Source organism: Corvus moneduloides, chromosome 8, assembly GCF_009650955.1.
Source record: "Corvus moneduloides isolate bCorMon1 chromosome 8, bCorMon1.pri, whole genome shotgun sequence".
Lineage (NCBI taxonomy): Eukaryota > Metazoa > Chordata > Aves > Passeriformes > Corvidae > Corvus > Corvus moneduloides.
The window spans coordinates 19,213,744-19,235,502 of NC_045483.1; the positions used below are offsets into that span (position 1 = coordinate 19,213,744).

Sequence of the window (21,759 nt, forward strand, 5' to 3'; positions counted from 1 at the left end):
GCTAAATTCCAAGCAGAAAAGTGACGTGGCAACAGAAAACAAAGTGCAATGCTATAATGTGCCAATTCAGTTAATGTACTTTGTTCTTACTCCCGTGAAAAACAAAAGGAAAAAAATGATTTGACTTTCTCTTTGAGCCAGCAAATGGTAGAAGGTGAGAAGTAATCCACAAGTAACTACGGAGTTTCAATCTCAGCACTGCTGACAGCAATTCTTTTTATTTACTCAGGATAGATCAAGTGACACCTGTAAAATGGGAACAAAATTTCCCCATGTCTCCAGATAGAGATTAGTCGGCCAACAATGTAGCAGGTTAACTGAAAATCAAACATCAACAGCAGGCAGCTGGGAAGCTGCAAAACTGATTATAAATAAAATTGAATACAATACAAATAATTCTTTTTCTGCATAGGATCCCATTCTTGCTGAGGAGAAAGCACCCAGCACCTCTCCATCGCTGACCACAAACTGACCTTCTAAGCATCGTAAGTGATGTGTGGACATAGCATTCACAGGCTAGTGGTGTCACTCTCATGAGCAGTTCCTAAACTTTTCGAGCTTGGCTGCACTGCAGTCTTTTAACTCTAGCTAAACAGAACTGTACGCTCAGATGGTATCATGCTGAATGAAGCAAAACTGTCAGCAGGCAGCACAGCAAAACCCTCTGCATCTTGTCAGCTTGCTGTGATTAACCTCTCCTGGTTACTTGACACTGCATAAACCACAACCTGCATCACATGGCCCTCTGTTCAGATGCAGGGCTTGTAAGAAACTACGGCCTCCTGAGGTCCACACAAGGGAAGTTTGGTCAGCATTACTTCTTGGGCTTGGACCTCCCAGCTAATAATTCTACACCTCTTCTTAGGGTTTCTTCTCCCCCACCAGTCAGTTAAGGACATCCCCTCTCTCTCACCCATGTACTATTAGTATATGCTGATTGACTAGAATCTATTTAATGCTTTTTAGCGTTAGTCTGCAGCAGTGTCTCCCAGAGCTCAAACTGCCAACTGCTATTCTCACATTAAGCTTATCCCAACTTAGTTAAGGCCCAACAGACTCTGAACAGTTAAAAAAGTGCAACTATTTCTTCATGCCCCAAAGGAACAGAGTTGGTAAGGTCATCTCATCACCATAACAAAACTCTAAAGCTTACTTTCCAATCTTCCAGTAGACACTTTGTGGAGTATTCATTAGTGGTCCACCACATTCTCTCTGCAGTGCATCTCTCAAGATTTTCCAGAACCTACTCATGTCTCCTGTACTACTGCAGGAACCCTGTCCAGGTCTTCTCCCTTCACTGGCAGAGGGGAATGAAAATATCCCCAGAAGTCAGGTGAATCTGCTAGCAACAGTCTATTGCACAAGGTTCTACCTGACTCCACCAGTGTGGAGGGCAGGACAGCTGGTATGTTCCTTACCAGTCCCTTTCTTGCCTCTTCCTCCTCCAGCTACAATCCATCAGTTGTAGGAGCTGGCTGTACACTCAGACCTCACTGTTTCTTGACTTTTGAGAGGGCAACTTCCCTGTGAACATTAACAGACAATGGCCAAGAGACCTCTTCCCTATAGGAAATTAACTGGTAAGGAATCAGTGAAGAGTGCAACCATCGCAAACTTGGGTAAATGGTACAAGCTCCCCCTCCTTACCTCTGTGCTGGACTGACTGCATGGCTGAAATAATTTACATTTAATGAGCAAATAAAGATAAGCTGCAAAACTTGTGTGGAACAGTATTAATCAATTGTTTGGATTCTCTTGTCAATAGAGTGTTTTACGTAAGAAAGTCAATTACTGCATCATTACTGTTCTCTTTTCACAAACTTAAGTCAGGACAGAATGTGAAGGTAAAGTGTCTTGGTCATGGTAGCCCACCCAAATGGAGGAAAGCAAACAATACTCCATTTAGAGTGGCTCAATGTCAACAGAACAACTGGAAGTGCTGGATCATAGGTATTGAACAGGTTCACTGTGTCCCTGGCCCTAAAGGCACACCAGCAGTAGTTCCAACACTTGAGAAGGCCCACAGAGGGTGCATAAGAAGCCAAAAGATCACAGTATCACACTATCTCTTAAGAACATCCGAGCAGTTCGCGTCCACTGCAAATGAGGATCTGCAGAGATACAGCAGCATCTCCTTCTTAAGTCAGTGAGATTTGAGTTTGCAAGGGGAAAATAAAAAAGCCTGATTTAAGTCTTACTTTTAGAGAAGTGATCCTTCTATACACTGTGCGTGTCTGGATCCAAGAGAGGACTCATAATCCTTAACGCGGGGAAAAAGCCCTTCTTTAGCAAACTCCTGCAGCTGCCTGAGAAAAACTTGCAAGCATTGAACTCTTCCACAATAGAATTTTTAAGGAGAGGTTGCCACCTGCTGTCGTCTCTCAAAATAGCATCTAAGACTTCCAAGAAAGCTCATGCTTTTCTCGGGACCTCTAATTAATTAATCATGACAATTCCTCATCGTTCTTCTACAGACATCCATCCGATTACAGACCTAATATATTAATGCATCTCAGCCCCAAAGGTTTCCCCAGCCATGGCTTCCTGCACAGACATTAAAGGGTAACAGGCTGCAAAGCAAAACCTGACAGGTCAGAGCACACCTCACTACTGAGAAATGGAGAGCAGGCAGCTAAACAGTGAAAATTCCCAAATCACAATAGACCATGCAAACAATGCTGTTAGAGGCAAAAATTCCTCACCTTTGCTAACCTGAAATACTTACAGCTTTACAGTACATTATAATAAGACTATGGTTGTTGTATGAGCTAACTGACCCTCAAAGCTGTCATGATTATTATCCCTAATAGCACTCTAGAGAGGCCTTCTCTCTCTTGCACCACCCCAATACTGTCAATCAGAATTCCCCTCCCACTGACTTTCCCAGTCCTCCTCCTGCCTCTGGACACCCAACCATTCCTCTCTGAACAGTTCCTGCTGATATTGGACTTCCAGCACTGCACACAATGGACCTGATAGGCTGACCTCCCCCCAGTTAGCTAAAAGTGAAACTTGGGCAGAACAAAAAGATTTGTCCAAGGTCACCCGGGTGACAAGCAGCCACCCCAAGACCTGAAAAACACCCCTCAACCATGACACAATGGTTAAGACACAACCTGTCCCTACAGTTTTCACATCCCAGTGTCAATTTAAAATCTCTGTACTGCCCCTTCCGCTTGCATTGTTCTGACACCCTCCTTCCACAGCTCCCCAACACCCTATAGCCAAGCTGTTCTCGTATGTGCTTATTATAAACCCCGATTACAGAAAGCACAGAGACACTCAGCTAATCTCAGCTAATCACTGGTGTGTTCAAGGCGGGGTTGTTGCAGGGCAGGGCTCAGCACATTCCTCCATGACAGCTCCCATGGTATGTAAAGAAACTTCTTGTGCTCTGCGCAGTTTCAGAAGCTGTTGCCCACTACACAGTGCTGCTCAGATGGCAGTGCACACGCGTCTCACGTGTGTTTGTCTGCACAACAGCATTACACGGTGGGATGGTGAAAAAGAGCAAGGGTCTAGGAGGAAAGCGTTAACCTCGGACACGGGTGTCAGACACAGGCTCTGGGCTACGCCAGAGGCCTCTCCGCGGCCCAGGTCACACAGCTGAGCTCCCTCGGCCGTTCCCCGCCCGCTGCCTGCCAGCCGGCGGAGAACAAACGGTGCCATGGGACCTGGGAGCGGAGTCTCGACAGCGAGACGGGCAGGGCAGCACAGCAGCCCTGCGCTGGGGGGACAGGGGCGCGGCAGGGCAGGGGCAGCCCCCGGCCCCTGCCCCGGCTCGGTGTCCGCGGGGCCGGGCCGGGGCGGGCCAGGCCAGGCCGGGCCGGGTCGGGCCGGGCCGGGCCGGGCCGGGCCGGGTCGGGTCGGGGGGGCGGGCGGCCCTTACCGGTTGGCTGCCTTGCCTCCCGCGCCGCTCGCTCCCGCAGCCCGGCGCTCCGACGGTGGCCGCGGGGAGCCCAGAACGCCGCCCGCCCCACCGCACCGCGCCTGCGCGGGGCCGGCCCCGGAACCCCGCCCCGCTGCCCCTCAGCAGCGGCCGCGGCGGGGCCCGGCGCTCCCGGGCAGCTTCCCTCTGTCGGATACCTGAACAGGCTCCGTCCAGCGGCCCTGGATGGCTCACGCCGGAGGCCAAGGACACCACAGCTGGAGCCGGGCTCTGCTGCGGCTGCCGCCACCCCCCTCAGAAGAACTTTGCCATAGCTACAAATTTAATGAATCCTGAGGGCGTGAAGAAGGGAATGTGTTTTTCTAAAAGTATTTTAACTGCCGGGAAAAAATATGCAGAACGACCCAGGCCTTCTTCCCTTATATCTCTCCTGCTTTAAGAAAAGAATGCCTACATTACAAACCCCATTTTTAAGGATTTGTGAGCCCTATTATCTGCCCAACCCATTGTGCCTTCCCCATGAAGAAAACCATAATTCAATTACCATTTAGAAGAAACTGGGATTGGAAGTCCACAAAGGGGGCAGCAGCAGAGAGCACTGGAATGCTGCATAATGAGCCAGATGGGCCGAGACCTGCCTCAGTGCAAGTGCTGCACTATCACACGCACCAAGGCAGGGTTCCTATCACTGCTCTGATCACCTTCATTCTACTTGAAGACTCTTACAGCTCTCGTAACATTGTATATAGTGCTGCCATCTAAGTGCTGTGGATGGTAATTCTCGGCTAAAGTATCCCTACGGAGTGTTTTATCCTGCAAAACAGAATTGAGTCTTAAGGTCCCCATAGCTCAAAAAACCACTTAAATACCCTTCTGGGATAAAACATCATTGACTATAATTTAAAAGGAAGCATTTCTGCAACAAGAAGAAAAGGTGACAGCTTACAAAAGCTATGAGAAATGTTGATTGTTGAGCACCTCCAAAGGAGTTAAAAATACTTAGGTGCAAATAAAACTATGTCCTAGCATTCAATCCCATAACTCCCTTGAAAATACATCCTTACAGAAACCCCTACACAAAAATCAAGCCAACAGTCCCTTTAGAATTTGGGGTTTAAAATCTTTACAGATGGGAAAACCATGAATCAGTGTCTTCATATACCTACTTCTTTTAAAGTACAAAACTATGAGCCATGACAGGGTGCTGAGAGCAGACCACAGCATCCAGTTTATAGGAAGCACCTAGAGCGGCCCAAGCTCTCAGCTTTCCATGATCATACACTCCTGCAACTAAACAGTGGGGCCTAAGGCATAGAACAGCAAAGTTGAGAACACTCACTGTGAATCAGTACTAGAGGTACTGTCTCCTCCAGTAACAAGAGGGAAAAAAACCTTATGTTAGAGTGAAGCTGGACAAATCTAGGAGCTTAATATAACTGTATCTATAACTTTCCCAAGCAAACTGTTGCTGAAGCTATAGGTTCAAGACCAGTGGTTTGCAGCACAACAGTCAGACTTCATGGGTCAGATATAAGTCCAGGCTAGGTGGATGAACTCAGGCCATAAAAGAACGATTATGGGCACCTGTGCACTTGGATCAAAGCAGGTCTGGCCAGAGCTGAACATGCTCATTAGCCTTTTTGTACCGCTGCTGTCCACACAGCTCTGCTGTCAGCTTCAAGCTACACACTGCAAGGCTCTGTGCCTCACGAGTGCTTCCTACTGGTTGTGCAAACTTGAGAGGGCATCTAGACCAGGAAGAGATCAAAGTCAACTACCAGTAAGGGCAGACAGTTATCCACACAAGACTCCAAAGGACTGGCACTTGCCAATCTGTTTCTGCCTGTCGTTTCACAGTATACGGTGACACTCCAGTTCAACTCCCAGCAGCACATGCATTAAACACCTTGGTAACAGGCAGTATTGCCCACATAAACAGGCACAGTTGAGGAATGTTTGTGCACAAGGTACATAAATGACCAGCAGTCCTAGGTCTGCACTCGTAACTTTGCCCCACAGATACTATCCCATTTAGAAAAATGGCAAAGGTCACTCAGCTTCATTAGCTATAATTCAGCCTTCTCAAACCAACAGAAGACAACTAGCACAGTAGGTGTCATTGATATATTTCACTGCAGTCAGCAGTTGAACATTGAAGAGCAAGTGTTAACATCTGCCCACGAACACTAGAGAAGATTCCTTCCCCAGCAGAACTGACGGAAATGTAGCACTCGAACAACTTTCAAATTTCATAGTGTGTCACCGCTGGTGGCTTCTTACTGGGGTCTCCTCCTTTCTCCAGATACAGGTCATCGAAGGGATATTGCTTCGGTCCCTACAAGGAAATACAAAGAGTGGCAAATTCACCACATTCACCAAATAAGGGTAAGAGGAAAATGTCTCTCCACATCCCACCCCCACCAAAATGACGGCTTGTCATTTATGACCTAAATTTCTATTTCTTAAGTGCTTCAGCTAAAATATTAGTGTGAGGAAAGTAAATTCAGAAATAGGGGGTTCCTTGCATAAACTATTTTGTTTAACAGAAATATCAAGGCAGTCTTGCTTTTAATTTTAATCAACAGTTTATCTCACAGCATGAGGATAATATATTGCAAAAGCTGTTTGTGTATTCAGACTCATTTTTCAAGAGCACATTCCCCAAATGATACAGCTCATGAGATATAACTAAAAACACTGGACAAGAGAAGAGTTAAAGCATCTCACTTGAGTAGACGCATGCACAGGGAAGGAGAGTACCTAGACCAAAGATTGTAAGAAGCATAGTTAAAATTAATTAAAATTAGTTCCCCTGTGAACAGGGACTGCTCACTATGAAGCAGAATCTGTGAGCTGAGCCAGGCCAGTCAAGAGAGCAACTCAGGCCACAGGACATCCCTTGGCCCATCCACTGCCAGCAGCAGAGTTCTGCATTCACACCCATCACTCATCTTCAGCAAAACCACTCTTATGGGCATGGGCAATGACAAGAAACACTGCTACTTTTCCTCCCTTTACCCTTAGGTTTCACTCACCACAGGCCTGTAGGATGGGTAGATCGCTCCAAGACCAAACATGATCAGCATTATGCTCAAAAAGATAAAGAAGTGTTTGCTCATGGTGTGCCAGGGAACGACAGTGGAGGACGTATCAACCCGGTTCCGAACGTACATGTCAAAGTCCCAGTGCATCTAAAGAACAGAGGAAAACAACTGCACATTTACCAACAGTGGTCAAGCTGCTTTTTTCAAGGGAAGCAGCACACTACAGCATTCACAAAACTGCCAGAAGCTGTTTCATCTCCACCTCAAAAGTGAAGATAAAGCCACAGAGGAGGTACATGGTTTACCTATAGTCACAAAAAATGATTGCTTACAGTAAGACTCAAAAGACTCTACATTTCATCCTATGCTTATACCAGGCAACATGCTTAAACATAGGATAGCAGCAGGTTTTATTTCTATGCATAATCATTCCACCTCAGCTTTGCTCCCCAGGACCATTGGAAAGGTATAAATTGCAACCCTCATTAATGGAAGTTCAGTCACATACCCAAACAGAAGTAGTGCTATTTCAAACAAAGAAGCAGCTACCCGACACTTGGAAGCCGGTCTCTCAAAACAGGTAGAGGATCTGCTGCTATTACTCCAGGACAAGAGCAAGGCTGGTAGCAAGTTAATACCCTTCCTGATGGAAGCAAAAGGGCATTTAAGCTTCAGCCTTGAAGTATAAATAGGAAAGTCTCAAGCATGTTCTGCCTACAGTCTCCTTTCACATTAATAAATGCAGAGAACGTACTAATTTGCAGCTCAAGTACTGCCTCCAGATTCCCAGCTCTAGCTCCCCCAGAGACATTTCCTATCAAACCCAGAGCCAGACTGAGCAGAAATCAAAGCTGTCTAAACAGAGGCATCTGCTGACACCTGAAATACACTAGTACATTCCTCTTGGTTCCCAACTGCCAATGCCACGTGCAAGGGCTTGTACACAAGCCTTCCTGCAGCAAGCACTACAACGCAGAATCAACATGGGGTTTTTTCATGTGCTTTTATAGTCATTACAACATGCCTTTTTCTGTGGTACACATGTTGAAATGCTCTGACATGGTTTTACTACAATATATTAAGCACACGTACTTAAGTGAACTCTTCCTTTTAGTAAAGAGATCACAAGTCAATTACCAAGCTCAGTAACTGCAGTCACATTGCAGTCATTCACAAAAAGACCATGCACTAAGAGAAGAGCTGTTCCTGAAAGGAATTTGAGGAACTTAGATTTTCAAAGCTAACATATATGATCTATACACATTTGTCTTAAGGACATTTTGCAAACTTCCTTTAGAAAGAGAACATCCTTATTTGTAGCCTACCTCAAAAAAGCCCTGGAGTAATAAAGCAACAGTAGCTACTTCCATTGCACTAAAAGGACTTTATTCAAACGGTGGCTTCTTTGCTAAACAATTCTGAACTACGCTCTCATACTGAGTCCAATCAGGCAAATAAAATTACTCCTGCAGGGAAAGTTAAGTTTGTAAAGTCTCCCTTCTCGTATGTAATAAGTTAACTGTCCTCAGCACTTTCACAGTATTTACCTAGATGGCCACAGCCTAACTTTGCCTTCAACTGACTATCCCTGCTTGCACAGGCAACACACACCTGCACTGGTGACGAAACTACACAAAGGATTCAACAGAAAGCACTACCAAGATGTGCATATTAGAATTTAGTAACAGTAGCACTGCTGAGCAACTTGAGAAGTGGTACTAGCATTCCTACCGGCTCTCCCCAGTTATGCCTCATGTCTGGTTGGTCCCACTGGTACCAGGGGTCTCTCTCGTATTGAGACTTATTAGGGAGCATGGGATAGTCACCATACCTATGAGAAACAAACAAAACACCAAATAAAGAAACGTGTACTAATTTAGATACAATTTGTAGGAGACACTAAAAGACAGGCCTATACAAATAGAACGATTAAACATTACTTTGTTTTTATAGATTTTATGCATACACATTTTTGAAATGCATTAAAACAACTAGCACAACAATAATGACCTTGATACCAATCACCATAACAAATGGCATTCCCCAAACTGGCCTTTTTTGGGCTATACTAGATGAAAGAAAACACAAGCTTAACTAAAATATGGAACCCTAGTTATCCTGGCACATGTCTAAGTATTCCCCAACATTTAAACATCTCCTGTAACACTTACTATAGAGACGGCTTTCAGTTCATCCCACTTAGCCTTGCACTACAACAGCATATGAAGTCTCTCATATTTCTCTCCTGAAGTCTCTCGTGTTTCATTCACACTGGCCTCTAACTCATTCCATTCGTTCCTATTTTAAAACACTGAAGTGGCTTCAAAGCTCTAAGCTCACAGAACAGCAAAGCCAGGGCATTCACCAGGGACTGCCAGCCTACAGCACCTCCCCACAAAGCCAGGAGCTGCTGGCCCCGGCCCGCTCCCAGCTGCGGAATAACGGCACCACCCAGCTCACCCCAAGCCGTCGTCGGGGTAGGGCTGATAGTCCTCCACCCGCATGTTGTACTTCTTCGCAGCGGCTGCCCGCTCCTCCGGAGTCCGCGGATACGGCCCGGGCATCATGTCCTTGGACATCTCCGAGGCTGCAGGAGAGCAACGCGGCAGGATGGGCGCGGGCCCCGCCGGCAGCGGCAACCGCAGCCAGGCCGGGGAGGTCGCGCTGCCCTCTCGCCCCGATCCCGCAGCCACCGGCCCGCCGCCCCAGACACCCCCCACCCGCCGCCGGCCCCTCGCTCCAGCCTCCGCCTTCCCTCTCACCCGCCCGCGCCCCCGAAGGCGCCGCCAGGGCGGCCCGGGCCACCCGGAGCCCGACAGCGGCCCGGCGCCAGAGGACACCGCGGAGAGCGCCCGCCGCCATCGCCCCAGCGCGCAGGCGCGGCCGCCGGCGGCACGGAGGGGCGGGGCGGGGCGGGGCCGGCGGGGGGCGCGGCCGCCCGGGGCTGTCTCCGCTGCGGGCAAGCGGTCCCCGCCGGGGCATGAGTTATCTGGCCGCTGTTATTGTAATACTGACACGAGGTTAATGGACGGAGAAGGCATCGGTGCTCTGTCTGCCATCGTCTGCAGCGGGACAATGGAAATTTATGGCAGGTACTGCCTTCCAGACGCGGGGAGCCTCCTGCGGAGCAGCCGGATCGATGCTCAATCGGATCGATGCCGTGCCCGGCGGCGTTATGCAAATCGCCTTCTTTGTATCAGTATCAATATTATTAAAGTCAATACCCAAATGGAATCGTCTTATCTCCATGGAGCCAGGGGAAGGTGGACCGCAGAAATGGCATGTTAATTTAGCAATGTGATTCTTCAAATGTAAGCAATGTATTATTGTAAATAAAATCAATATGAGCATTAAAGGATTTTGCAGTTTACTTCATTATGTAAACTCTGTGGTAGTTGAACTCATTTTCCTTCAGTTATTCACATCAGCCGTAATGGGTAATGTCTCTATAAAGATTTACATTATAAACCTTTGCAGCTCGAAAACTATCACAGACGATTTGTCATTAAAGCCATTCCTTCTAATAACAACATTAATTGTAAACCTAATAATTGAATGAAGATAGTGATGAACCACAAAAATATATGAGATACAGCATGCCTGAGATGGGGGCTTTGTTGCAGACAAAGAACAGGATCCTTTCACTTATCCCAAAGTAAGGCCTACTGATGTCATTTTAGGGATGGTGTCTTAATTCAGCCAACTCTCTTACAAACGAGTATGCAGTGAAGTTACTCCATTATCTAATAAAGTTATTAACCCAAGAGTCCAATCTTCCACTGCAGATGCTGCTGCTGTTTTCCATGGAGCAGCATTTGGTGCTTGTCCCACCTCTGCAGCCTACAGCAGTGTGGGGACAGCACAGGAAGTGGGGACCTTTGGTTCCCATTGACTTGGGCTCAGGCCTCACTGCAGGCTTGGATTGTGGTCAGCTGCTTCTTACATCAGGTCTTCAGCACTGGGTATTTATTTTCTGAATTATGTTTGAGTCTTCCACAGCTGTGTTTCAAGTTTCATAAGCACCCAAATATATTTGCAACCACACTCTAAAATTTCTTGTTAACCTGTACAGCAGATTTAAAAGGTGAGTGGGCATTCATTTCTCTAGCAACTAAGTGTATTAATAAATTTTTCAAGGACAAATGGAAATTGCATTATTCTCATGAACGCAAAGTTTTGTGCAGGCAGAAGAACAAATCCCAGCTACTGTAAGGTGAAAGCCACTGAATGCCAGAGACCAAAATTTTCTCCAGAGCTGATGCCTAATGTGGCATGCGTTCTTGGGAAATAGCGATCATCATTCTTGCTGTTTGCAGATTAAAAGCCAAATGTAGACTCTATCTCACATAACAAACATACAACAAGAAAATAATTCAACAGCTCCAGCTTCAGTCACACAGTTCATGAAATCCTGCTAAAATGATGTAGTCGCTATCACAAGCTGGGTGTTAGTTGCACCAGGCAGTGCTACACATTTTTTTTCGTAGCAAGTGTTAATTAACCTTGTCGTTTTCGGGCGCAGAGCTGCGCAGTACATTTCCCGCAGGCAGACTGAGGCAGCGGGCAGCGCTGTTTCCATCAGGGCAATGGAAATGCCCGAGAAGCAGCGCTTGCGCCCGGTTCGCTGCCCTTGAGGGGAAGGGGCTGCAGGCTGCAGGCACGCGGGGAGGCACGGGGCCCGGCAACGAGACGATCCTTTCTGTTCTCTGTAGTGGGTCTTTCACCCGCCTGTGCTCCCAGCTCCCAGGGATGTCCGAGAGCCTTGGAAAGGGACAGGAGGCGAAGGGCAGCGGAGCCCCCTGCAGTCTCCGCCCGCGCGGGAGCGCTCCCGCGGCCGCCGCCGCTCCCTCCCTCCCTCTCTATGGTCCTCTGCCCTCCGCCTTCGCCCTCCGCTTCCGGCGTTGCCGTGGGTGCGCAGCTTCCGCTTCTGGCTTCCTCGGTCCGGGTTCTCCGGCGGAGGCGGCGATGGCGGCGGCCTCGTCCTCCTCCTCCTCCTCCTCTTCCTCCTCTTCTTCTTCTTCTTCCTCCTCCTCCTCCTGCTCCTCCTCGGCGGCGGCCGCGGGCTGCCGGGAGGGCCCGGCAGTGGCGGCAGGGCCCGGCTGGAGCGACTCCCAGTTCCGCCACTACTCCTTCGAGACGCGGCCCATCCCGCGGCTCAGACACAGCGACCCCCGCGCCGAGGAGCTCATCGAGAACGAGGTGAGGGGGGTCCCGGGCGCAGTCACCTCCTCATCCCGGCCCTGTCCCTCCGGGGTACCGCGTTGTCTCCGTTGTAGCCGCTGTCCCGCTCCTCTTTGCTGTAGTGGACAGTTTTCTTCGACACTACAGCGTTGAGTTGTGAAATTTGCAGGAAAAGTTTGTTTTAAGCCCTTTGTTGTCGGGATGGAAGTCGTTGGAACGTTGTGTAAAACCATGGACACGTATTGGTTGTTTTTTAGTACGAGCAGCCACAGGTGTAAAGGTTGCTTTGCAGTGGTGGCTCTTGTATTGGTTCTGTACCAGCTCAGTCTTGCTTTGGTAGGTTTGGTAGTTGGGTTTTTTAAGAAAAGTCTTCAAGAAGGGACGTTGTGCATGCACAGCTTGGGAACGCAGCACTGCCATCCTTGGTTAGGTTGCTTACTGCTGGTAGATGAGGAGGTAGGCGATGTCCTTTGTGTTCCTTTTGTAATGGTTCTTTTTTTGCTGTAGAAGAGATAGTTTTTTGATGGCTGGTTATTTGCAATCCTCTGAGAACAGAGATGAGTTCTGTTTCTGGATTCAGAGGTATCTTCTTGCTGGCATTTACCCCTTCACAGCTGAAGCTGGAAGTGACCAGCCAGAATCTACTGTGTCTCCTGGCTACATGGCAGGACCAAGCAGGCCCAGAAGTGTTGCCAGCTAATGTTTGTCTGATCTCGCTGATAGAGATGGGCTGAGTAGATAGTGCCATCTGTCCCACTGCTACCAGGAGCTTGCTGTAACCCCAGGCCACCACTTTCTTAGAACTTTCTATCATATCTTGTTTGTTTTTCTCCCCAGAACAAGGTATCTGTTTACTTCAAATGCCTTTTCCAATTCCCCATTTTGAAAGGGAGGTCGTGTGGGTGCAATAGTGAATGTGTTCCTTAAGTTCAAGTGGTCCTTGAATCAATAAACTTCCTGTTTCTCTCCAGGAGCCGGTGGTGCTGACAGATACAAATCTGGTTTATCCTGCTCTGAAATGGGACCTGGACTACCTCCAGGAAAACATTGGTAATGGGGACTTCTCAGTGTACAGTGCCAGCACACACAAGTTTTTGTACTACGATGAGAAGAAAATGGCCAATTTTAAGAACTTCAAACCCAAGTCAAGTAGGGAAGAGATGAAGTTTGCCGAGTTTGTGGACAGACTCAAAGAAATACAACAAAAAGGGAGTGCTGAGAGGTAAGTGATATATGGAGTGTGGAGGTTTCTCTGTTTCTTCAGGCCTAAGTAGGGGCTAAGTTTCTCTTCAGTGAGTGTTGATGATTAAAGTGTCTTGAACTTTTTAAACTGTTTGTTTGTTTCACTTTATTAGCCTTGCTTTTCCTGCAGGGCTTCTAGTTGACATCAGCCTTGTTACCTGATTAAAAAAGTCATACCAAAAAAATTGTTCACGCGGGCTGCAGGAATTTTTTTTTTTCCCCTCCTCTGTGTGAGGCAGTGTTTGTATAGAGAAAGAATTAAGCTTCACTTTCTTTTGGCAGACTGTGGTATTGGTAGAGAAGCTTGTTATCTGATAAAAAGGTACAGGCTATGACATTCAGGCTTTCCCACAGAATCCCAAGGCAGTTGGAGCTAACGCTCTTTGGGAAATACGAGGCCAGGTTGTGCATGTGCTGTGTACTGGTGGTGATGGCCTGTGCCACTAACAGAGCTGTAAGTTATTGAGAGGACTTTCAGGTGGACATGGAATATAACTATCACCAGCTGTACTTAAACCCTCAGTTAGTGTTTTCAGTTGCAGCCCTCTAAAAAGACTTACAGATGCTTAATTGTGTCTTAATTGGAGGCAACACTGTACCCATGCCTACTTGTCATCTGTACCTTTCTCTTTTCTCAGCTTTGAGTGTGTTTGTTCCAAGAGAGAAGGCAGTCCTTACTCTTAAAAATGCGTTTTCTTCCAGCATTGCAGACAGTAGTCTGTAATACTATGACTGTTGTTACAGATGCTTGATTCCTCTGATCCTCTATGTCTAAATGTAAACATGGCTTTAAGTAACTTGATACTGAAATGTGCAGGCTCTCTTGAGTCCTCTTTTTGCCTCATGTACTTCTGCTGGAAGAGGTAATTGATGTTGCAGGCTAGTTAGAAGGGGTGGCATTCATCTAGGGATTAGACACGAACATAATTTGATATTTGATGATGGCCAGTCTGTTTAGAGTTTCCCCCTCCTGCCCTGCAAGAGGGTTGTTCTGGCTTAAAATTATCTTTTTCTCTTGTAATCGTTCAAGCTGAACTGATTTCTGTTCTATTCTGTACTGGGAACCTTTCTGCAAAGTTTGGGGACTTTTTGAAACTGTTTCCTTCCACAGGTATTTAAGGTGTGTAGTGATAGAGCAGAATCTCTAGGAAGTACGTCTCTGTTTTGAAATCTTTCTGAAGAGACAGAGGTATGTATGTCTGTGTTCATGACAGAGCTTAATACCTAATTTCTGCTTGTCTCTTGGACAATTCAGGCTATATCTACAGCAAACACTGAATGACACAGTTGGAAGGAAGATTGTGGTGGATTTCCTTGGCTTCAACTGGAACTGGATTAACAAGCAGCAAGGGAAACGTGGCTGGGGTCAACTGACTTCTAACTTGCTTCTTATTGGCATGGAAGGTAAATAGCTTCCTCAGATTGGAGAGGAAAGGGAGAAGATTGGGTCAGCAGTTCCATATTTCAGTTCCAGAAGGTCTTTCAAATGGATTTTCCCCTAGTTTCTATGTGTTCCTTCAGAGGAGGTAGTTTAAAGCTTTGGGTTGGGAGGGGACTGATGTCACAATTTAACTTGGGTTATAAAGAGGAAACAAGGAAAGGCATAGCCTGTATCTTGCCAGGCATGTACTGTAAATGCCTGAATGTAATGTGCCTGTGGAAAGGCTCTGTGTGATGCTTGTGGGACTGTGTTTCCAGTAACTGCTAATCATATCCTGGGACCTTTTACTGTTTGCATGCTTCAGGTGCTGTAGATTTAAAAATCTTGGAGTCTGCAGATTAAAAATGCAGAAAGGTTTGCAAGTTGACCAGCATTAGACTTCTGGGCTTTTCTGAGTATGTCCAATGTCTGCCCAGGAGGAAATCTGATTATTTTGTGAAGCCTTTTTTCTTATTGGAGCTGGTGCACTGTGAGGAGGAATTCTCTTTTCATTAAGACCTGGCGTTTTTGTCTTGAAAGGCTAGAGAACAGTGGGAATGTTGAAGATGGGTAAATTCTAAAAGTATCTGGGTAGAATAGAATTGCAAATCCATGTGGAGCCTGACTTAGAGGCAGGTGCCTTAGAAGACAGAGGTACCACTAGCCTGTTTGCAAGGGGAACGTTCTTTTAGAAAGTAGTCTCAGTAACTGGGTAAGAAATGTACACCATTTTATGAAGTGGGAGGGCCTATAATCAATGTGGCCAACATATCTAATTATAATTGTTCAATTACACAACTTGGATGTTTTTTTCCCTTTTGCAGCAAGTCATATGCAATCTACAGTAGTTTGTCTTTGCCACTTGTTTTAGTAGCTGAGAGAGCTTATTATAAAAACAGTGGACCATCACTTCCTTACAGGCCATATAATCACTAAAATCCTATTAATAGGTTTTGCACAAGAACCAAGGAATTGTCTTGAGCCAGCATGTGCTAGAAAAAGGAATGTCTTTACAGCAGCATGTGATTGTATGATCTATTTAATGAAGTTACAGGGTTAACTGTTATCTTAATTCTTGCAAGCCAAGAGAGTAATATCTGAATTGGCAAACAGCCTGGGAAGCAGTTGTGAGGGGTACAAAATGCCCCATTGTATTTAAAGATTTGATTAAATTTAAGATCTAGTGGCAACAGTCAAGCACTGTTAATCAGACTTGAGCGGGTGCTATTGGGAGCTCTGGTGAGAGAGATTGTTTACTTGTTTTCTTGCAAAACTTCTAAGACTTTTTTCCAAATCTGACTGTTAAGCTCCTTTTCTCTAGACTAATAATTTTTGATAGTCCGTTCCACAACTTCTCATTTAAACAAAATGTTTTATGAAGAAGCTTCCTGTCAACATTCACCATCTGCTGTTCATTGGAACAAGCTGGAAATCCTTATCCTGTAGAGCATAAGTTGCTGAATATGGATTTAGAATGGAAATTAAGTGGAGTAGCAACAGCTCAATAAAGGCTGACTGATAGTGTGATCAGTTTGTAACATTCCTGTAGTCATTTTCCTTGTTTAGTTTCTGAATATGTGGGAGTGTATTTTCTGTCTTTAGCAAGGAATGTAACTTGCTTCTCTCTTTCATACCTGTACATGAGAGTGTCTTGATTATCTTTTCTCTCTGTGTAGGGAATGTGACACCAGCTCATTATGATGAGCAACAGAACTTCTTTGCTCAGATTAAGGGTTACAAGAGGTGTATCCTGTTTCCTCCTGATCAGTTTGAATGCCTCTACCCTTATCCTGTGCACCATCCGTGCGACAGACAGAGCCAGGTGAGAGTAGCAGATCTTTTCTCTGCTCCATGCCAGAAATGGGCATTTGTAAAGATGCTAGGTGGGAGGAAGCTGCAGTGGAGTTAAAGCTGCAAAACACTTGCTGAGCTTTTGCAAAACCTCTGTTCAGATCTGTTAAGTGGTGGCTGCGTTGGTGGATGGACTGGTGGTTTTCTGTTTGTGTCTGGTCCCAACTCGCAAGTGCTAGGGCCATAAAAATCTTCTTACTGATAGCACAACGGGGCTGCAGTTGCTGCCTTCTCTGTTCTGTTTCATTGATCACTTGGTCAAACACAGGTTTGCTGACAGACAAATTGCAAGATTCCTACCTAAATAGTACTTGGAGGGTACTGCAGGACCTCGCAATGAAGTTAAGATACAAATGGGAGTGTAAAAGCCATGTAGGGAAGACCAGGATGATTTGACACTGAGAGCCAATAGTGAGGACTGTTATTGCAGGAAGTCCTTCTGAGTTTCTTGATGTTTTCTTCGATTAGGTGGACTTCGACAATCCTGACTATGAGAAGTTTCCAAACTTCCGGAATGTGGTTGGCTATGAGACGGTGGTGGGTCCTGGGGACGTGCTGTACATACCTATGTACTGGTAAGAACGATGGCAGGACTGCACCGTGATAAAAAACAGAGGTTTAAAAGGTTTCCTGCTAATTAGTGTTGGTTTGGCTCTTAGAGTATTTTGTTTTGACTTCTCCAGCAACCATGATATTTTCTGTGGTATCTTGGACTGGTATGTTTCTAATTCCTGTCTGTTGGATGGGAACAGTAATTCTCCCTGACACCGCATTAATTGTACGTGTACTCAATAACATGTGTGAGAAAAAGATCTATATTTAAATAAGGAGAGCTTTCCAGAAGTTTTGAGGTCTTGATGAGGGAGGTATAGGGCAAGGCTTGTCTAGTGCTGTTTGAATTCATCATCCAAGGTATTTCACTATAAGCTACAGCAATAGTTTCTTTTCTTTTTTTTGTGTGATTTCCATGCAGGTGGCACCACATTGAGTCTCTCCTGAATGGAGGGATTACCATCACTGTGAACTTCTGGTACAAAGTGAGTATAAGCACCTTCCAGCACAGCTTGGATAGCTCCATCCCAGAGGGTTTTTTCAGGTAGAGATGTATTGGCACACTTTGTCAATATGAGAACTTCATGGCACCAAGTCCTTTGCTTCTGGAAGCTACTTTTTCCTCTTTTGAGTTGTGTATGTGAAGAACTGGGTGACTGGGAGAAGGTGGAACAAGGTGCCAATACAGGAAGCATGCAAATGAGCTCATTTTGGTATTTCAGGGTGCCCCAACCCCAAAGAGAATTGAGTATCCATTAAAGGCTCATCAGAAAGTGGCGATAATGAGGAACATTGAGAAGATGCTGGGAGAAGCCTTAGGAAATCCACAGGAGGTATGGAAAAGAACCATGTGGTCACTGCTGTTGAAATCGTTAAGGCATAATGCAAAACTTGAGATGACAGCTACTTGGCTCTGCAGGTGCCACAGTGAGGGTGGGAGAAAGCAGGATTGTTCTTTTGCTATGCATGGTTCTTCCTCTAGTCTTCAGAAGGTCATTTACTTACAAAAAGGCAAGCTCTTAAAATTACAATTCTGGAAAGGACCACTACAATGAAGTAGTTGTTCTTGTATGTGGGAAAAAGTGTACTTTGGCTTTGGGCACTGCCAGGAAAATGTTGTTCCCAAACACTTCTTAGCCTTCTGTGCAGCAATGATACCCATTATTTGCAATAAAAAGGAAACTCTTTTACCTGTTGAATCCAAGTCTCTTAAATAACAGAAATCTCCTCTATTAAGTCAAGTACTTCTTCTTCAACATGTGTCTTGCTCATCTCTGAATTCTTTGCAATCTTAACCAACTGGTACATGTAAAAAAAAACCCCTGAGGTACTAAGTCTAAAAGACTTGAGGTACTAAGAGTATGCCTTTAAAGATCTGATCATCTGAAAGTGGAAATGGGGGTTGAGGATAGAAATGTTTCTATGGTCCATAATCCTTACCACTGTGCAGAAACTCCTCTTTAGCCTCTCCCATGAGATTATTTTACTGCCATAGCATGCTGAATTTCCCTCTGTGATTAGGCAGTGCTGAGATGTGGAAGTGGTCTTGACTGAAAAAAAAACTTTAGCAAAATCATCAGTCCTAGCCCCCCTTCTTACTGACCCCAAGGACCAGAGAGGATTCAGTGAGTGAGAATGTTCCTTCTCTGCCCTGAAAAAAGCAACTCCTGATGACTATTGGCTCCCTTTAATAGCGTTTACTTAGAAATCACAAATGCTGTGTGAGAAGTAAAAATGTTTCAAGGATGTTTCCACCCTGGATGGAATGTTTTGGTGTCGCTTGAAGTCGGTTGTTGGCAGAGAACCCTGCAATTTTGATAGGGTATTTTAAGAATGTGTTTGTGGGTGTCCCAGTGTTTTATTGCTACTTTGGAAGTGATTAAGTGTATCTTGGGCTCTGTGATGCAGAGGGAGCAGGCTCTGCACTGCCATTTGTGTGTAACTGTCCTGGCTAATGATCTGTCTTTGCTTTGAACAGGTGGGTCCCTTGTTGAATATGATGATTAAGGGCCGGTATGACTAATGCCTGGTGCCCGTGGCTGATGTTGGAGCTGCTTTGTTCACAAGCAATGGAAGATACTGAGCGCTAGTATTGCACGCAGCACTTAACAGACTGATGGGTTTCCTGGCCTATCCCGGCCCCCACTACAATAAAGGGGCTACTGGAACTGCAAAACCATTAGTACCCTATTCATCCTCCACTCTCATCTAACTGAACCTCCCAAGAAAGAGTCTGCACTTATTGGAAGCTGGATTCGTGCTCACTAACTTGTTTATTTTCTTCCCTCTGCCCTGTTTGCCACAACAAGGAGCATGGCTTCTGGCGCTCGGATGTGTTACTTCAGGGTTTTCAGGCATATGAAGAAGAGCTTGAAGGATAACCAGGAGCAATATTGTTTCCTCAGCCTCATGGGGCTTGGACCTCCTGGCCGGGTTTGTGTGTTGGTGCCTGCAGTAGATACAGGGTGGGAAATGTTAGGTTTTGCAGTCCTCTGTTGTTAGAGGACCTGTCCCTGCTCAACTCTGGCACCTTTTCGTATTAATGGAAATGAACATGTGAGATGGCCTGTGTGTGTTGAGCAACTGGACAAATGATTCAGTTAGTTCAACCTAAGACACCTACACTTTGGATGTAGTGCAGGGTAGAGATCAGAATGAATTTATCTAGTGTGTGAGCACCAAATCCAATGCTCTCCAAATAACATCTGTCTTGTATGAGTCTAGATAAATCTCCTTTCTGACAGCTTTTTCTGGGGAGTGAAGGCTTCTCTCCTGCTCTTCTGAAGCTGCAGTGTGGTTAAAAGGGGATGTAGCATTATGAAGGGAGATGCATAAATGCCAGGGCACTCTCCAAGTCTTGAATGATTAAGCCACATTTTTAAATTAAATTTCCAACGGATGCTGAGCTCAGCTGTCAAAACACAGTGTCAAATAGGTACAGAGCCTCACTTCTCCCCAGCAGGGGTACTGGCTCCTCAGACTATCACAGGAAAGTGCCCTTTTTACTGAAACTGCAAGAACTCAAGTGTGTGTGGCTGCGCACGTTTGTGTGATTTTGTGTGGCTCCTGTCCAACAGATAAATCCATGCCAGTGTGTGGTTCTCTTCCTTGTACAGTTACGTGAAAGAGTTCAGGACTTTTTGTTTAAATGTGATTAAGTTTATCTTGATCCTTTTTGTGTTCTGGGACTTGACATGACAGACTGGGAAGTGACAAGACCAGAGCACAGGAACCAGATAAGTCTCTGTTTGAGTCCTCAGTAATCACTCTGAAGAATAATTTTGCTTTCCTCCTCTTCCATGCAGAAGCCTTAGGCTCATGTGGAAGCTGGCTTTTTATTCCCTGAGGTGTGCTGCACTGCTGTCCCTTGTTTGGGGGGTGGTGCAAAGGTCTTGTATTTTTGATGCGGTTGTAATGGGTCCCAAGAGCTAGAGGTGGAAGAAGCTGTTTCATAGCCCATGTATCTCATCCCAGAAAGTGGAGAATTTGTGTTGTTGAGACTTCCCAGTGTTTTGCCTGTTGTGCTGGGCTTGTTCTGATGTGGGTTCTGATAAAAGTGTAACATGCTACTTGAGAAGTGCTCCATCTTTGGCCTCAGGTCCCATCTTTTGCTGGGACAGCTCATGCACCACTTGCAGTGGGCTTGTCTTTCACAAAGGTGAAAGGCTTCTCAAACAGGAGGTCCTGAGGCAAGTTTTCTGGCTACTTTACTGGTCAGAATAAATGAAGTGTAATTGGCAGCTACAGGGTCCTTGTTCAAAAAGCATGTGTCACTGAGTAGTCTGATTGCCATGTTGCAGGCTCTCCAGAGCTGTGCTTAGATCCAGACGAAGGTCACTCAGCTGGATGCTTATCAATGCTCAGCCTTTGGACAACTGGGGAAGAAGGCTAAGCTCCTGACTGGCCAAAAGCAAGGCCTTCCCAGGAATCTTGGGCACGTGCCCTTTGGTCAAAGATGCTCAGATGAAATCCCATTTCTGTGCTATTTATTCAGCACATGGTGGTCCTCAGTACTGCTTGTTAGACACCATCAACTCTTGAAGCTCAGGGTGGGAATTCATATCCCATGTGGAGAGAGAATGGTACTTAGAGAACTTTAGGATCCTTTTTTTTTCTTTTATTTGCCAAAGGTCTAACTTTTAAAGTGTCTGAAGAGATTTTGCTGCACTTGACTTTGTGAAAGCTCATTTACAATGCACTGATGGACTGACTCCCCCGCCTTCCCTTTTCACCTTGTGCTTTCAATGCCCCTTGCCATGGTATTGGGAAGCTGTGTGTTCTCTGCTAGGGGTGGGTGTGCAGGGGGTGGGGTGTGACAAACACATGGTACCTTCTGAAGTGTAGTTCTTAAATACAACCAATGTTGAACAACAGAATGGTGTGGCTTTTATTTTGTGAGTGGCTGTGTAGAAGAGCTCCATAAGGACATGTGCGTATAAAGCTACCTTTCAGCCCTTCTGACAACTCCACTTGTGTTCCTCGCTGGTGAAAGCTGTTGCATTATTGTGTGTCTTCACAACTTTCTCCATACTACTTGCATGAGCCTGAAAGGGAAAGCTGGTGGGAAGGGAAAAATTCCT

The 21,759-nt window shown here is 45.9% G+C and overlaps 3 protein-coding genes across 5 annotated transcripts in view; 1 reads left to right on the forward strand and 2 right to left on the reverse strand.

The window, feature by feature from the left end:
* Positions 1–3,991, reverse strand: part of SEC31B (SEC31 homolog B, COPII coat complex component) — a 39,193-nt gene extending 35,202 nt beyond the window's left edge. For all 3 annotated transcript variants that reach the window (XM_032115885.1, XM_032115884.1, XM_032115883.1), the window contains exon 1: positions 3,890–3,991. The gene's annotated coding sequence lies outside the window, so the exon portion shown is untranslated. The remainder of the gene's footprint in view (positions 1–3,889) is intronic.
* Positions 3,992–5,942: 1,951 nt separating this feature from the next.
* Positions 5,943–9,807, reverse strand: NDUFB8 (NADH:ubiquinone oxidoreductase subunit B8). The gene is made up of 5 exons (XM_032116851.1): positions 9,696–9,807; positions 9,394–9,520; positions 8,665–8,764; positions 6,925–7,080; positions 5,943–6,224 (listed from the first exon to the last, which is right to left on the reverse strand). The coding sequence occupies exons 1-5, from the start codon at positions 9,793–9,795 to the stop codon at positions 6,132–6,134; spliced, it is 576 nt and encodes a 191-aa protein (XP_031972742.1). The 5' UTR covers positions 9,796–9,807; the 3' UTR covers positions 5,943–6,131.
* A 1,860-nt stretch (positions 9,808–11,667) lies between these two features.
* HIF1AN (hypoxia inducible factor 1 subunit alpha inhibitor) lies at positions 11,668–21,552 on the forward strand. The gene is made up of 8 exons (XM_032116492.1): positions 11,668–12,132; positions 13,086–13,336; positions 14,612–14,760; positions 16,453–16,598; positions 17,096–17,202; positions 17,601–17,664; positions 17,902–18,012; positions 19,158–21,552. Exons 1-8 carry the CDS (start codon positions 11,683–11,685, stop codon positions 19,200–19,202), a joined length of 1,323 nt encoding a protein of 440 aa, XP_031972383.1. The 5' UTR covers positions 11,668–11,682; the 3' UTR covers positions 19,203–21,552.
* The last annotated feature ends 207 nt before the right edge of the window (positions 21,553–21,759 follow it).